Raw genomic sequence first — 14,171 nt, 5'->3', positions numbered from 1 at the left:
ATAAACGGCGATATGTACGTCCTGGGTTCAAGGCTAATGCAGGGTATAAGTCACAAAACGATGTAGTTGCATACACTAATTTGAGACATGCGTATAGAAACAAGTCTTGTTTGATGTCGAGAGATTGCCTCAAGCGTTGGCTCCTGTTTTGTTTCTATCTTTCCATGTATTAACAGATCAATACAATATTCTCCCTTTCCCCCGCAAATGCAAAGAATACCCAAGGAAGAATGAAGAAGAGAAAGAAAAAGTCAGCCAAGCCGCCAGATCTCGTCCAGATACCAAATTCCCAAATTCCCTAGATACCCGCCTCTTATCCGTAACCGCGGCCAAGGCCCCAAGAGTTCCCCTTTTCCAGTCGCGTGAGCTGGAGTGTTTCCAAGTGTCAAGTAAAAGTACACGAGCCGTCGAACACCAACGCCGTTAAGAATCAAAAGGGCCCCTGAAACTGATTTCCATCCCAGATACAGCATGTGGAAGATGATCAAAGCACACCATGTTTCCAAGGCAGGCATCGAGCCCGGACCGGCTCGGCCGTTCTTTACCACAATGCAGCGAATACAGTGAATACAGCAAGATTTACAGGAGTTGCTTCACCCGGGGGCTTTCCCTCCATGATACTGTAGGAGCCAAAGCATCCAGCCAGAGATCTGGGCAGCTGGGCATGAAGGTCAGCAACTTGGGGGGATATCATTTCGGCCATATGCCGTGAAATTCAAAGAAAAAAACAGTGTAGATCAAAGGTCCTTCCCAATCAGCAAACCAAATCCCAAAAACTCCGCGTCCCTGGCAACCACGCGCAGGGCATGGTTGTGGGATCGTCAGTACCGATTCGTTTCGTCGTTTCGAACGCCATGGACAGGTAGTGGTATGTCTCTAAAGCGACAGTACACGTTTTCTTCTGAGAAAACGCCAAAGTTGCTCATATCAGCTCATCGCTCCCGCTGGCAACGCTTTCGTTGATTGCTTTAACAATGGCACGCTCCTCGAAGACGGGACCCTGGCCATCGCACTTGGCCTGTGACTTCAAGCGCTCGCTGACATCACCGACGTCCACCAGGCCCCTCTTGAACAGCTCGTGGCTGATGATGAAGTCCCAGGTAGCACCGGCCGCTAGCAATCGCTCGCCAGCCTCCGACTCAACCACACGATGGCTCGGCGTCTTGTTGGTGTGGTTCGCCAGTAGATCCGAGTAGAAGTCGGTAGGGTTGTAGTGCATGGGACCTGTCGTGGTGGTCACGGCACCTGCGGGGGACATGGAGCCATTTGGCCCCTGGACACTCGAGGTGGCGCGTAGTATCTCGTTCTCGGTGCTCATCTTCTGCAGGTCCCGCTTGAGCTTCTCATTCTCTGATGCTGTGAGGTGCTGCGTCGCCTCGAGCGTGGCCAGTTTGGCTTCAAGGTCCTTGACATGGCGCTCTTTGCGTTCTCTGAAGGCGCGTTGGCTACAGACAAGTTAGCATGGAGGGTCGGGAGATGGACAAGATGCCGAAAAATCTGGTGGCAAAACATACGCCGCCCGATTCTGCGCCTTGCGTCGGGACTGGGCAGGCGTCATGTCCTCGTCGTCCGAGTTGGAACCATTGTTGCCGGGATCTGACTTTGCCAGAGGCAGGATATCGGCCTGCTGTAGACCCTTGTTTGGATTGGCTACGTTCGCTGAGCCTTGGCCGTGTAAAGAATGTGTCGTCGGCGGGGTCGGCGGGCCGGGAGGGAAGGTTTGCGCTTGTTGCTGATTGAACTGTGCATATTGATCGAAGTTCTGTTGGAACTGATCGTGGCTCTGGAATCCATCGAAGGTCTCCTGCAGGGCCCCGGGGCTCGCTCGTTAGTACGCACTCGTGGGAAGTATAGCGATGAAGCCAAGGACGAAGTACGAACCGGTGGGGACTGGTTGTTGAACTCCTCTGATGCGGCCGAGTTGGAATGCGAAGGGGTCAAGGGAGGAATGCCTATAAACTGATACGACGGCTGGTTCTGCCCGTAAAAGGGATGTGAGAAGTTCATGGTGACGTATTTGGTTGATGGGACAGAAGACGTGTCAAATTTCAAGCCTACGCTGGAGCAACAGGACACTTCAATGTGGTTGTTGGAAGCACTGACGATGGCGAGGTCGAGGGTAGAAACGCTGGGCACATCAAAAGATCAGCTGGAGAACGGCGCCCCGTTGGCTTATGTTCTCCGTCCAGTGGCAAGCAGGCAGCGTGAGCGATGGACAGGTCGGGGTTTGATGAACAGACAGGATGAAGGGGGGGTCACTTGTACTTTGTGGGTTCTGGCTTCTGCCCTGTACTTGTCCATTCCAAGTGCCGGAGCGGACTTTACGTGCATCAATCCATATCTACGACTATCTGCCCGCGAGCGAACGGGGAACGAATGCACCTGGTGCGAATATACTGGACCGTCGACTCTGCTGAACTTTAACGAGCTCGAAATTTACCGGGCAATGATATAATGGAAAACTCCAGCCACGAGACAGAAGAAGGCAGAATAGAGTTGGGCGTATATTTGATTGATGACCCGGACACTTCGGGGCCGTAGAGCACTCGAGGTACCTGAAGATAGCGCAGTACCTGCCCTGAACCTGAGCTGTCTATCTGGGGATTAAGGTTGCCGTCCGCCCTTCTAGACCAAGACCAGGGTGGGTGTCAGTGAAAAAAAAGCAGGGTCGGTCGGACCAGTAGCGACACACAGCCAAGGAAAAAAGGCAGTGCGACAAGTGAGTGCTAAGACCAAGCCTGAGTGGGAATAGCGCACCATCTCCCTCTCCAACAAGACGGTTGACTCCAAGCCACATGCAACTTCGACAGAGACCACGACGACTAATGGGTTGAGACACGGCGATGCTTGCATGTCCTGTAGTCCAGAACAATTCCGATGTTGGCCACAGTCTGCCCATGGCGCTGTGTGGCCCTTTTCAGCCGCAACCACCCTATCTGTCTCGTTCAGCTTGCCGCAAGCCGGCTGACTGGCGAGCCACTTCACAGAATTCGATGAGATAGCCAATTGCCATCAAGTCGGCATGGTCCGTTGGTTGGATGTAGATCCGGGAGAGACTCCAACTTGTACTGGAGGGAGAAATCATTCGTTCTGGGTGCTCTTCTGGTTGACCTGTTGATTTGCCAGCTGACACATCTCGATCCCGTGCTTCACTGTTAACAACACGGCTCTGCCTGATCCCTGCTGGACTCCAAGGCGCGCGTACTGCAGTGTCTATAAATCCACCGCTTTGGCGTGGCCCTTGATTATATCGTTCCGACTAGTGGCGCCAAAAGCCAGGTCCTGCTTATATCGCTTCTAAATACCGAGCCCCTTATACTATGTCATTACCCTGGGTCAACTTGGATGGAGGGTATATAAGCGACTTTCGTTGTTTATTCCTTCCTGTTCTAGTGTTTATTGCACGTTAGTCCAGTGTCTCACGAGGGATGGAATAACCGCTTGTTCCAGAAACTTCCACTGTTCCCTCTCGAGACATTCTATCACCCCAAGAAGAGTAAATGCTGACACCGAGAGTCGATAGGGGCAGGCAGCTGAGAGCCCGTGTAGAGTCTACAGGCCCATACCTCTTTCCATATTTTCCGTCCATGAAGTGGTTCCACCGTCCCTAAGACCTGCAGTCAGATTCTCACTCACGAAATTCAAGCATGCAGGTATTTGGTTTGGACGGGAAGTCGGGGCAGTGCTGCTTACGTTCGCGATCTAGGTCAGCCACACACCGGAAATAGCACGTATGGGGTGGGCCCGTCAGATCAATATACACATGACTAAGTAACGATTATCTTTGGTTGCCACCGATATCTTAAGAATCTTACGTTGTCTTTGGGAGTATATCGGCGATGGGCCCCGAAAAGGGGGTACAATCGACTAGGGGATGATGCATCAAGCCCCCGTCTGGCAAACGACACAACCACGGATACAATTATCCATTCGCTATTATGGCTGTCCACAAGTAGCAATACTGTGGTGCATCTTTGAACTCCGGATCTCTGCCCAGTCTCTAGAAATGCCCTCTGCCAGTAGTTGCAAAGTGATTTTATAAGGAGCGGTGCATCGTCGTCGCAACACGACTTCAGTCTTATCAGTTGTTAATGCGACTATGATGGTGAATAAGATAAGCTTGAAAGCGCTAGAAACGGCGTGCATGCCTAGGTAATCGAAGCTGTCTTGTGTTGGTGGAGGCAGACTTCTTGAAGTGGCCAGGCAGCTTAACCCCGTAGCCATCCTCGATGACTACCGGCAGCAACAACAACCTTATTGCCGCCCACCTCCATCAGTTGGGATAGTATCAATAATAATTTATTCGGTAACTAACGACACGTAATGAGGACTGTGTGTAGCTTGTTTTGTGTTCATATGCATTATAGTGTTATGCGCCGACATATTCCCAGGACTGTATATGTGATATCATCATCAATAGGGGCTACAGAGCGACGAGAGAGTAAAGACATCCCAGGACGTCTGTGTTATCAAATATTGCTCTCTAAAGCACGTGCTCGACTGGAGGGGGCCAAATATGCAGCCAGAGCTTGTCAACAATCTGAAGACTGGATGTGTGCTCCACGTAGGTGACTGCAACATGTATTGGTGTTTGTCCGTTTCGTCAAGCGCGTCTGAAGTAGAATTGTTGTCCCATCGCGTCACACATCGTCAGGAGGAGGAAGGCCAAAATAGCAAAACCACACAATACCTACATAAAGTATCTAATGCGCCTGGGTCTCGCTTCAAGCAGAACCCACCGGGCTTCTCTCGTACTTGCTCTCTGTTGCACGTTTTGTTCTCCACCCGCAAACGGCAAGAGCAGGAGGAGGCATTTGTGGTCTGCTGTTGAGTTAGGTACCGAGTCTGGGCAGGTGCTTGTCGAACAATCGCATTGGGTGCTGCAAGCTTGATTCCTTCCTTCTAGATTGAAGACCGCTGTTTATTCGGCTCTCCTACCATTTTATTACCTGCAGCGACCAATCTCCCCCAGCCAGTGGTTGTGCTCTTTCATGTTTCCCGAGCCAAAGCCCACCTGGCTTGTTTCTTGATTCCATCATCATACAATCTCCCGCTGCACTCATTTTTCGTCCACCTGCTTTCTATTTCTAGGAAAGAGGACATCTTCTCTGTTCAGTGCGGGCAAGAAGTCTCCTCGTCTTGGACTTAGCGACACCACACGCCTCACAGGGCACCTGCAACCTTTTTTGCCCCTAGGCTACGTCCATCGCCAATAGCATCGCCGACGCTGCTGCCATCTATACTTGTAAGCAATCCCATTCCAACCAACCTACCTTGAACCAATGTATTTACTCCTGGCAATTTGCAGGAACAATCTGAATGAGACCATTTGCCCAACTCTTGTGTCTTTGTAACCCGCCCCACCAGTTTGTTGCTTGATGTTGGGAAACCTCAACGCAGTCATGGATACATCAAAGCAACCACAACAGATCCCCCAAGTCTACACTACCGTGGGCTCCATCTATAACCCAAGTGCAGCACCTCTCCAGCCTCCCACCCGAAGAGGCCGGCCTGTCAAGTGGCCACAGCACAACGAGCTGACCACCACCAGATCTTCCCTCCCTGGTCTGTCACTGGCGCATCAGGCACGATCCCCGTCCAACACTGCTACTACACGCAATCTACTACATTACTCCCCTCTACAGCAGAACTCGGAGCGAGCCGTCAGTCCCATGACCAGCGCCTCAGACTCCTTTGCCCGCACGTCTTTCCCTGGCTCGCAGTCCGCTCAGGACCCTGCCGATAGCCACGGAAACATGCAGCTGGACGACGGCAAAGATGACGCAGGCGAGGCGGCTGAGAAGTTGAAGGGGTTGTCCGTCAAATCTCTGACAAATCTGGCTTCCTATCCGAACCCTATGCAGAAACAAGCACAGAAGTACCTTTCACGAGCACGCCCAGCAGCTAACACTCTGGCCACTCTACGAGGCGCTCGATCCGATCCTGTGTCTGTTGCAGGACTTCTCCAGTCAGACGGCACCAGCGAGTACCCATCTAAGCCTATAACACAGCCTATGTTTAACTCGATACTTGCCAAGGGTCCTGGAGCTCCACAGCCGTTGACAGCCGGGCCCCCAGGCCCTCGTAGGTTCAAGTCATCAGCCAACGAACAATCATCGGGCCAACTAGCTTCAGCGTACCCACAGTCACGGACCCAGCATGAAAGCATGACGGCTTCGAAGGTTGCCACCAAGCAAATATCGAGACTTTGGGGCCACGTCAACTCTGCGCCTCACCCTCAGGATGCCGCGGCAGACTCGGTCAAGGCGGTTATAAAGGAATCGGAACGTCGCAAGATCGCTGACAGCTTGACCCCTAAGCAAGCGGCAAAGTACTACCCCCAAGATCTTCCACAAGACTTCGACTACACGACCAGTGGTTATGCCCCCAATTGGCAGCATGAGTACCCTTTGAACCGATTTGGTCTGCCAAAGCGACAACCTATGGAGCTTACCCCGAAAGAAGAGGAGGCACGCAGAGCAAGGAACAACGAGGTCTGGTATGCCGGTAGTGATATGATGGGCAAGAGTGTAGCCGAGGCTGGCCTTGAGAAGAATCGTAGAGACCTTGAGCGAACCATTGGAATACACTCCGAGCCACACCAAAAGGGCAGAAGAGAATACCGCAAGCTTACGGTCGAGGAGGCAACCCGTTTACCGGCGAGCGAGCACTCGGCTCCTCTCATCAGCATGCTTTACCAGACCCTTCTCAACCATCCCGAGTTCAACAAGGACTCAAAACTCCCCAAGTTTCCTGATCATCCCGCCTACAAGTGGTAAACAAGTACATCATGTGTGGTTTCCCGCATATGTGGACGGTATCACTTCACGCGTTGGGAATGAGACTCGGAATGCCAGGTTGGAACAATGCAGCAACAAGTTTTCGCGACTCGATAATTGGAGATGGAGGTTTTTCTTTTGGCCAGCCGACGCGGTGCTGAGTTGGCTTGATTGACCTTGGTATCATTTTTGGGACACGCCCCCTTTTCACGCCATCTGATGGCGAGTAATAGGCGTTGCCTACTTTCACCTCATGTTGTCGAGACCACAGTACCTTCGGAACTGTACACATACATCACAGCGCCTAACCGACATGGAGGTCGAATTCCCCAAAGAAACCTCGACATGCCGGTTTTATACACTGAATTCTGGATGACTTCTCTCGGGAGACTAGTACCACGAAGAAACCAGTCATATACTGGCAAGTATAGATGGTTTGGACCTGTTGCATTGGAATTCATGGCAAAGCGAGTCACATTTGGCCCGAGGAATCAATGAGCATAAAACACAGCTTCGGGGGTATTTTTGTGATATTCCCTCATCAGTTTAGTAGTAGTTATAGGCTGAATGAGAGCATTGATTTTGGAGTTTTGACATATCGATTCCGTGACGCTTGCTCTGTGCTGCTAAAATCTTGTTGGACCGATAGTTAACTGAAATTAAGATTGAGTGGTGCCAAAATGTAGGAGCAGAGTCAGCTAAGCAGGTGAGGGCCTTTGTACTGTTGACCCATTCTCGAAGAGATATTGGCGAACATGTTGCTATTGAGTTGTAGCTGGCGCTCTTGATTACAGTGAATACATAAGAAACAATTTCCAACCGTTGCCGGCAGTGGTGAAATCGTGCCCTATGCCCGCGAGACAACGTTTGTAGTCTGAGCTTAAACGTCGTCGCCTCCCACCGTAGAATCCAACAACCTTCTATTCGCCCGTCAAGAATCCTAGGGAGACTCGCCGGCGCCAGTACGTGTGGGGGTTAAAATCCATGATCTCCATCAACAACAAACGGCGAAACCGCCTGCCGTGATGGGTCAGTTTGGACGGCGGTCTGAAGTATGACACAGAGCAGCGCGGCATCTAAAGGTTAGAAGTAGCAGCTTGACTGATCGCCCATCAGGGGGATCCCAATACCAGCACCACGGGAACGACCGGAACACAGATTTGGCAATGCCAATACGAATATTTGCATCATCAGCCTGAAGACGGGTTCGTGCGGGTCGCACAGCCAAACGTCCAACATGGTATGAGGCTCCTCCGCCCATTAACGTACGGCAGCGTTTGGCAGAAGTTGCAGATGGGATGACTTTCAAGAGACACGCATAATATTAGACTTGCCAGAGTTTCAATTCGTATCTACTCCAGGGTATGGATCCTGTGATCCACATCTTTGATCCTGACCAAATACAAATAATGCAACAAACTAGCAAAGGACCCCTTCCTCTGTTGCTAATTGGAATTTTTCCACCTGACACCGGCATCTTAACAGTGTGACACAGAAATAACACAACTTCTTCAACAAGAATCGGTTCCAAAGATAAATCTTCTTTCAACAACCAAAACAGAGAGCCCATGTTGCTCTTCTGAACTTCAAGAACCCAGCACCAAAAAAGTGTAAGCTCTGCTTTCCATGCCAAGCTCGCTTCAACTCGCGTGGCTGTTTATTTTCTTCTGCTCGCCTGCCAAAAAAGGGTTGAGTTTCGCATGTCACCAATGCAACCGCAAAAAGCAAAATCCTAATGCAAGGATAGACCTCGGAAAGAAAGGCGGCGAAACAAGAAGTAGAAAAGTAAAGAAAAGAGGATAAAAGGAATCTGGCCGCCGTGGGCCCTCATATTCTGCGTTCCAGCAGTTTGGTGACTGTCTAAGACATGAAAAAGGGAAGGGAAAAGGAAATGGTATCGTTGCCGTCAAAGACCGCCTCCCTGAGTATGTAGGTGGCATTAGATAAAAGCCTTCCAACACCGCTCAAAATGAGTGAGCGCAGAATGGCCCAGGATGACGTATTCATCCACAATAGGGGCGCAACCAAGATGTCGGAAGGACTGAAGGGGGTATGAGTTGTAAAGAGCCGGAAACGCAATTGCTGAGAAGGCAAGGAGGACCGCTAGGCACGCGGATGGCGGATGTAGCTGGCAATCGCTCAAGAGGGCGGGTGGCTCCGAAGTAAAGAGAGCTCACGCGAGCAACATCACTTATTCGCGAAACCCTAGCGACGACGGACCGATGGATTGTGCTGCTTGAGCCGGCTCGTTCTCCAGCCCTCATACCATTGCTCCCGGCTCAGTTCACGGAGATCGCCGCGCCAATCGCCAAAGACGGCATCCTTGAGCTTAGTAAAGTCGCAGTGCTCCTCGTTGTACGGATCGGCGAAACCCCACGGGAACTTCCGACCAATGACGCCAGGCTCATAGATGTCAGGGCTGATGATGGACATGGGAATTACTCCAATTTCCTCGCTTTCCTCCACGGACGGTTTACTCCGGTGTCCCGAGGCAGTGGAGCGTCGCTTCGATTTGGGGGACGACGAGCTGCCCTGAATGGGGAGGCCATCCTCATTCTCACCCTCGTCACTCTCGGCTTCATTTGACGTCTTGTCGTCGTAGGCACCTTCATCATCATCCCCATCCTCATCACCTTCGTCGATTCTGCTAGAATCCGGCGTGTCGTCGTCGGCCTCCAGACCGAGAGCCTCGAGGGGATCCATGTTGGATTTCTTCAGGCTCGCCATAACCGTCTTTTTGAGTACAGACATGTGAGCTGAGGTGATGGTGTCGGCCTTGGAAATGACTGGGATAATGGTAGTCTTGCCCTGCAGAATTCGCATGACCTGAAGATCCAGATCCTCGTCGAGCCCACCAACAATGCGCGAAGCATCTTCGTGTTTGCCACCGCGGCCGTTCATTGTCGAAGTGGACTTGGCAGCAGAGATGTTGCGGTCCAGCCTGGCAGGGTCAAGGATCAGGAAGACTGCATGGATGTGCGTATCCTGTACGCCCGGCGATCTTATCACCTTCATCTCTTCAGTGAACGTCTCCTCGAATTTGCTCTCCATGAAAGCCGACATTTCCCGCAACTGCAAATCAACCACATTCTTCTCTAGACCCTCGGAATCCCACAGGGTCAAGCCAACCCGTTCGCCGTCTATTTCGCTCTCTACATAGTGGGGGATGAAGTTGCCGGATGAAGCACCTTTGGCAACAAACTCCTCGTCGATTTCGGTTGCTCGTTGTGAGCGTTTCTTGGGCGGCAAAGCTAGGGCAGTTTTGAGGAATTCGAGAAACGACGTCTTTCCAGAACCCCGTGTGCCAACAATCAGGATGCTAGAGCACAACGTTAGCTAAACAGAACAGCCATACGGGGTGTTGTCTAGCTTAATTACAAAGCTGACAAACCAGGACGCCGACTTACTTGAATGGAGTAGGATCTTTCCGTCTGCGGACCCTTCTGGGGCTGTTGACCGTGCTGACGGCGCTGCTAGCATAGCTATAGCGGCCACGATGGGTCATGCTCTCCGTCCGGGCATACGGGTCAACATAGTTGGTGGGGGGCATCGGCGGCACCGGTGGTGCTACCGAGGACATGGAGGGGCGGCCAGGGTCCATTGAGGTCCGGCCGGAGGGAGGGTATTGGTGTCGAAGTTGCTGCTGGTATTGGGAGGTAGGATGATAGGAGTGTGGATGTGGATGTTCTGCCCTGCCTGAGACTATTGCGAGAGAGTCTGGACGCATGTCACCTCCAAATGATTGCAATTCGGGAGGGTGTGCACCATTGTAGAGATCGGGAAGGCGCGGTGGGGACTTGGGAATGGCTTCCCTTTGCTGCTGGTCCTTCTGATGCTGTTTCCGTCCTCCCTTGCCCAGGTCACCGGATTTGCTACGACGAAGTAGCATTCCGAAACTGGAGCGGCGAGGCGGCTCGCTCATAGTTATACTCTGTTGAGGTAGTGTAGGTTGTGGGGGCATAAACCCGTAAGTTTCAGCCCAGAAGCAACGTTCGGTCCTTGGTGGTATTCGAAAGTCGCTCGCGTAGGGCTACCTGCTTCCGTACTACTGCACTGCGCTGACGTATTGAAGCCGCTTAACTGCACAAGAGAGCGCGTTGGCGAAGGATTGATCCAGCACAATTACCGATGTTTTCAGACAATGACGAAATAACGCAGAGGATCGTAACTCTCTTTCCTTGCAGCATAAACCATCGACGAACGTGTCTTAGTCTTATTCCTTTGTACTTTTTCGTTTGCCCAAACCCCTGTAGGTGCTTTGTGAGGGCTCGTGGGTTATGCACGAGCGTCCAAAAAGGCAAGACAGCCCAGCTGATGACTTGCAGAAAGTTTAAAATCTGCTCGGTGAAGGTGTTATGAGATCGAATGGCAAGCAGCGATCTAGAAAGTTCAACGCCGCCTGCAACTGGTTCAAGAAACTGAAGCTGTTCACTGGGAGATATCGGGTTGGCGCATAGGCAGGCACAATTCGACTCGTTAGGTGCTTCAGAAGGCCTCGGGAGTTGAGCGATGATGCCAGCAATTGGAACCAACGCTGAAAGTCTGTATGCAACGGGTTTGTTTGGTGCTCGGAAGCCCTGGAATCTGCATCAAGTCAGTCACTTTGCCTAGGGTAAAAGCGATGATCAACAACGGCAATCCGTGTCTCTGATCGCACACCACTAGCTTGAACGGCTGGGAGGACTAGTTGGTGATTGGTGATCAGGTGGATGTCTCTCCTCCATCTCACCACCGTTGGTTCTAGTGGTGAACATGTTTGTCTCTCCTCCTTCCTCGCCCGCGCCCAGAGCCATTGGCTCGGTAGGGCTGGTTTGCAACGTAAATGCATTCCTCCAGCAGCTCCACTCAGAGCAGATGGAAGCGCAAGACGCGATCTGGTAGACAAATCGGGATTGGATATCGTGGCGCGCATCCTCTATGGGACAGTCTACATTGTATTGCGGTGGAGTAGGATAGTATGCATCTCTCGGTAGTGTGATGTAGAGAAGGATGCGACCACTTTCTCGTGGCCTTGTCTCTTTGCGCGCATTTGAGATTTGGATGGCATCGAACCTTGGGGGAGGAGCTCTCTGCCATGCACACGTCGGGACGAAGTTGGCGTGCAGAGTCAAATTGAAGAGAGAGCCCAGAGCCACGCGGCAGGAGGATGCAACGTAGGAAAAGAAATCGGGTGAAGCACCAACCTTGAGAGACAAGAGGCGTGTTTGCGCAACCTGCTGCTGAAAGCCGAGGGGCAGGTTGCTGTGGACGCAGCACGAACTATAAGCACCGAAGGCAAATGTGGTGACCGAGAGACAACAACGGCAGTGACGTTCGTTTGTGCACAACCGCTAGGGTTTGTGTGGGAATTCCGACAGATGCGATTCGCGGATTGGTAGAAAGAAAACAGTCGAGACAGCGACGACGAGGGGGGGAAAGAAACGAACGAGATAGATGCAGGTTTCAGATGCAAGCAGTGTTCCTGTCTACTACCGCTATGTAATAGCTCTCCGTCCTAAGCTACCTTAGCACGGGACCCTAGCCTGGACTGGGGTGGGCGATTTTGTTTGTACCGTAGATTGCGGAGGGCCTGCGTTGAATTGCGCTGACGGGGTGCAGGTGGTTCGGTTCAACGTGCAGTTCGGACACCAGAGCTTCTAGATTGAGCCAACCCACTCGATGGGCTGATTCACCTCCGTGCGGTCGTAGCCAACGGGTAGAATAAGAGAGCAGGGCAAGAGAGAGGTCTGTGTTGCGGGAGACCACCTACTTCATAAGGGTACTTTTTTGCTTCGCTAGCTTAGGGCATGTCATTGGAGCAGCCAGTCTCTACTTGGTTTCTTGTTTTTGTCTTGCTTACGGCTTCGTCAAGGAAGTCCTCTCGAGGGAGGAAGAGGGTGAGCGAATGGGCATCTCATCTCCAATTCGAGCAATTCGAGGGAAAAAAGGAGGGAAGACTGGTGGAGTACGTATCACTGGAGGGTATGCCCATGATCCCAGACAGGCTTGGCCCACAGCTTTCTTTGGCGCCCACGTCCCTTCTTCTTGCACGGGTCAATCAATCGGTTCTTGGGATTGGACCAAAGGAAAATAAGAAATGTTCCGATTGAAGGACGACGTCCGGGGTGTCGCGTTTGCCTACGGAGTACAGTGTGGGAGGACACCACCACCTCTCCTCAGCAGTACATCCTACCCGGTGAAGCAAATCTGGTTAAGTGGTAGTTGATGCACGCGACTGTGATACCGCCGCTGGGCTTGCAAAGGACTGGCAGGAGTCGACGAGAGTTGCAATGCAGTCTTCCAGCCACGTGCTAGCTACGTGTACATAGTATCACCAACGGGACCGTCTAGAGTGCTGATATTGTTTACTTTGGCGCATCCTAACCGGGGAGACTATTTTAGTAGTAGGCAAGTATTCCCACCACCACGCGATGCGCTGCCCCTCCATCCCTGGCGTCTAAGTCATCAGATCAGATGTTTTCTCTCCCGCTGCTAAAACTAATTTCTACAAATAGTAAACAGCGCCGTCTAAACTTCGAACTCTGCTGCGGCTCAATTTACAGGATGCCACATGACAATCAATAGCAATAAGCATATGAGACTCGCCATTGGACAGAAGGCCGTCGCCCCGAGGATACCAGCCTGTACGAGCGCGCAAGCAGCCGAAGCTCTCCGCAGTAGCGTCCAGCGGTAGGTATTTACATGCAGTCAGCAGTACCCAATCTGCCGTATACGCACTGTGCCTACATCGACTTGCGGCATCCGAAGGCATTCGATCAAAGGATTCTGTCTCCGGTCAAGCCCCTTTCAAATTTACAGGCCCCCGAGATTGAAGGAATCCACAACTCTGGAGAGGGCCTGCGAGCGACCCTGGACCCCTGGTCAATGCCTGCTGGAATGGGACCAATTAACGCATCTTATCGATATCCTTGTTTCAAGTTTCAGGATTTCCAAGCTTTCCCATCAGTCAATAGGTAGGATGCGCAGCGGTTCATCCAACAACCCAACCCGTTGAACCCGACTGCCCAATCAGTATCGATCACATGCGCCTTCGAATATAAACCTCATCTGGGAGCATGAACAAGTAATCCCGTACAGAAACAGAAAAGCAAAAGTGTAGCAAATGCATCATCATTGACCTCAAGCACCAAGATTGGGCGGAAAGACGAGAACACCTGGTCAAGGAGGGCAGGCAAGGGAGCGCGCACACTCTGGGATGGGGCCCCATTTCATCTTACCAACATGAAAGAACCCACTCAATTAGGTGATATGCCATGATGGATATTCTGATGGTACCTGCATTAGTTCGAATGCAGTCACCGGCCCAGACGTCCCTTCTTGGTGGAACCCTTCGCCCACAGGCCTTCAAAGCTATAAACAGCAAATGGCCCGTAACCATCGCGGGCCAATCTT

At 51.8% G+C, this 14,171-nt stretch overlaps 4 protein-coding genes across 4 annotated transcripts; 1 reads left to right on the top strand and 3 right to left on the bottom strand.

The window, feature by feature from the left end:
- Positions 1 to 922: 922 nt before the first annotated feature.
- PG985_010633 (bZIP transcription factor) lies at positions 923 to 2,007 on the bottom strand (the record flags this gene model as incomplete). Its single annotated transcript, XM_066830401.1, has 3 exons — positions 923 to 1,445; positions 1,515 to 1,804; positions 1,882 to 2,007. The coding sequence occupies 3 exons, from the start codon at positions 2,005 to 2,007 to the stop codon at positions 923 to 925; spliced, it is 939 nt and encodes a 312-aa protein (XP_066681083.1).
- A 3,395-nt stretch (positions 2,008 to 5,402) lies between these two features.
- Positions 5,403 to 6,779, top strand: PG985_010632 (uncharacterized protein; the record flags this gene model as incomplete). Its single annotated transcript, XM_066830400.1, has 1 exon — positions 5,403 to 6,779. The coding sequence occupies one exon, from the start codon at positions 5,403 to 5,405 to the stop codon at positions 6,777 to 6,779; it is 1,377 nt and encodes a 458-aa protein (XP_066681082.1).
- A 2,205-nt stretch (positions 6,780 to 8,984) lies between these two features.
- Positions 8,985 to 10,701, bottom strand: PG985_010631 (uncharacterized protein; the record flags this gene model as incomplete). The annotated part of the gene is made up of 2 exons (XM_066830399.1): positions 8,985 to 10,098; positions 10,187 to 10,701. The coding sequence occupies 2 exons, from the start codon at positions 10,699 to 10,701 to the stop codon at positions 8,985 to 8,987; spliced, it is 1,629 nt and encodes a 542-aa protein (XP_066681081.1).
- A 739-nt stretch (positions 10,702 to 11,440) lies between these two features.
- On the bottom strand, positions 11,441 to 12,671 carry PG985_010630 (uncharacterized protein; the record flags this gene model as incomplete). The annotated part of the gene is made up of 2 exons (XM_066830398.1): positions 11,441 to 12,038; positions 12,619 to 12,671. The coding sequence occupies 2 exons, from the start codon at positions 12,669 to 12,671 to the stop codon at positions 11,441 to 11,443; spliced, it is 651 nt and encodes a 216-aa protein (XP_066681080.1).
- Between the last annotated feature and the right edge of the window lie 1,500 nt (positions 12,672 to 14,171).

The sequence above is a fragment of the Apiospora marii genome (genome assembly GCF_038362585.1).
Source record: "Apiospora marii strain CBS 49790 chromosome Unknown utg000007l_segment0_segment0, whole genome shotgun sequence".
NCBI classification, from domain to species: Eukaryota; Fungi; Ascomycota; class Sordariomycetes; order Amphisphaeriales; family Apiosporaceae; genus Apiospora; species Apiospora marii.
The sequence above is the reverse complement of the archived record's forward strand: the minus strand, read 5'-3'. Positions and strand labels throughout refer to the sequence as shown.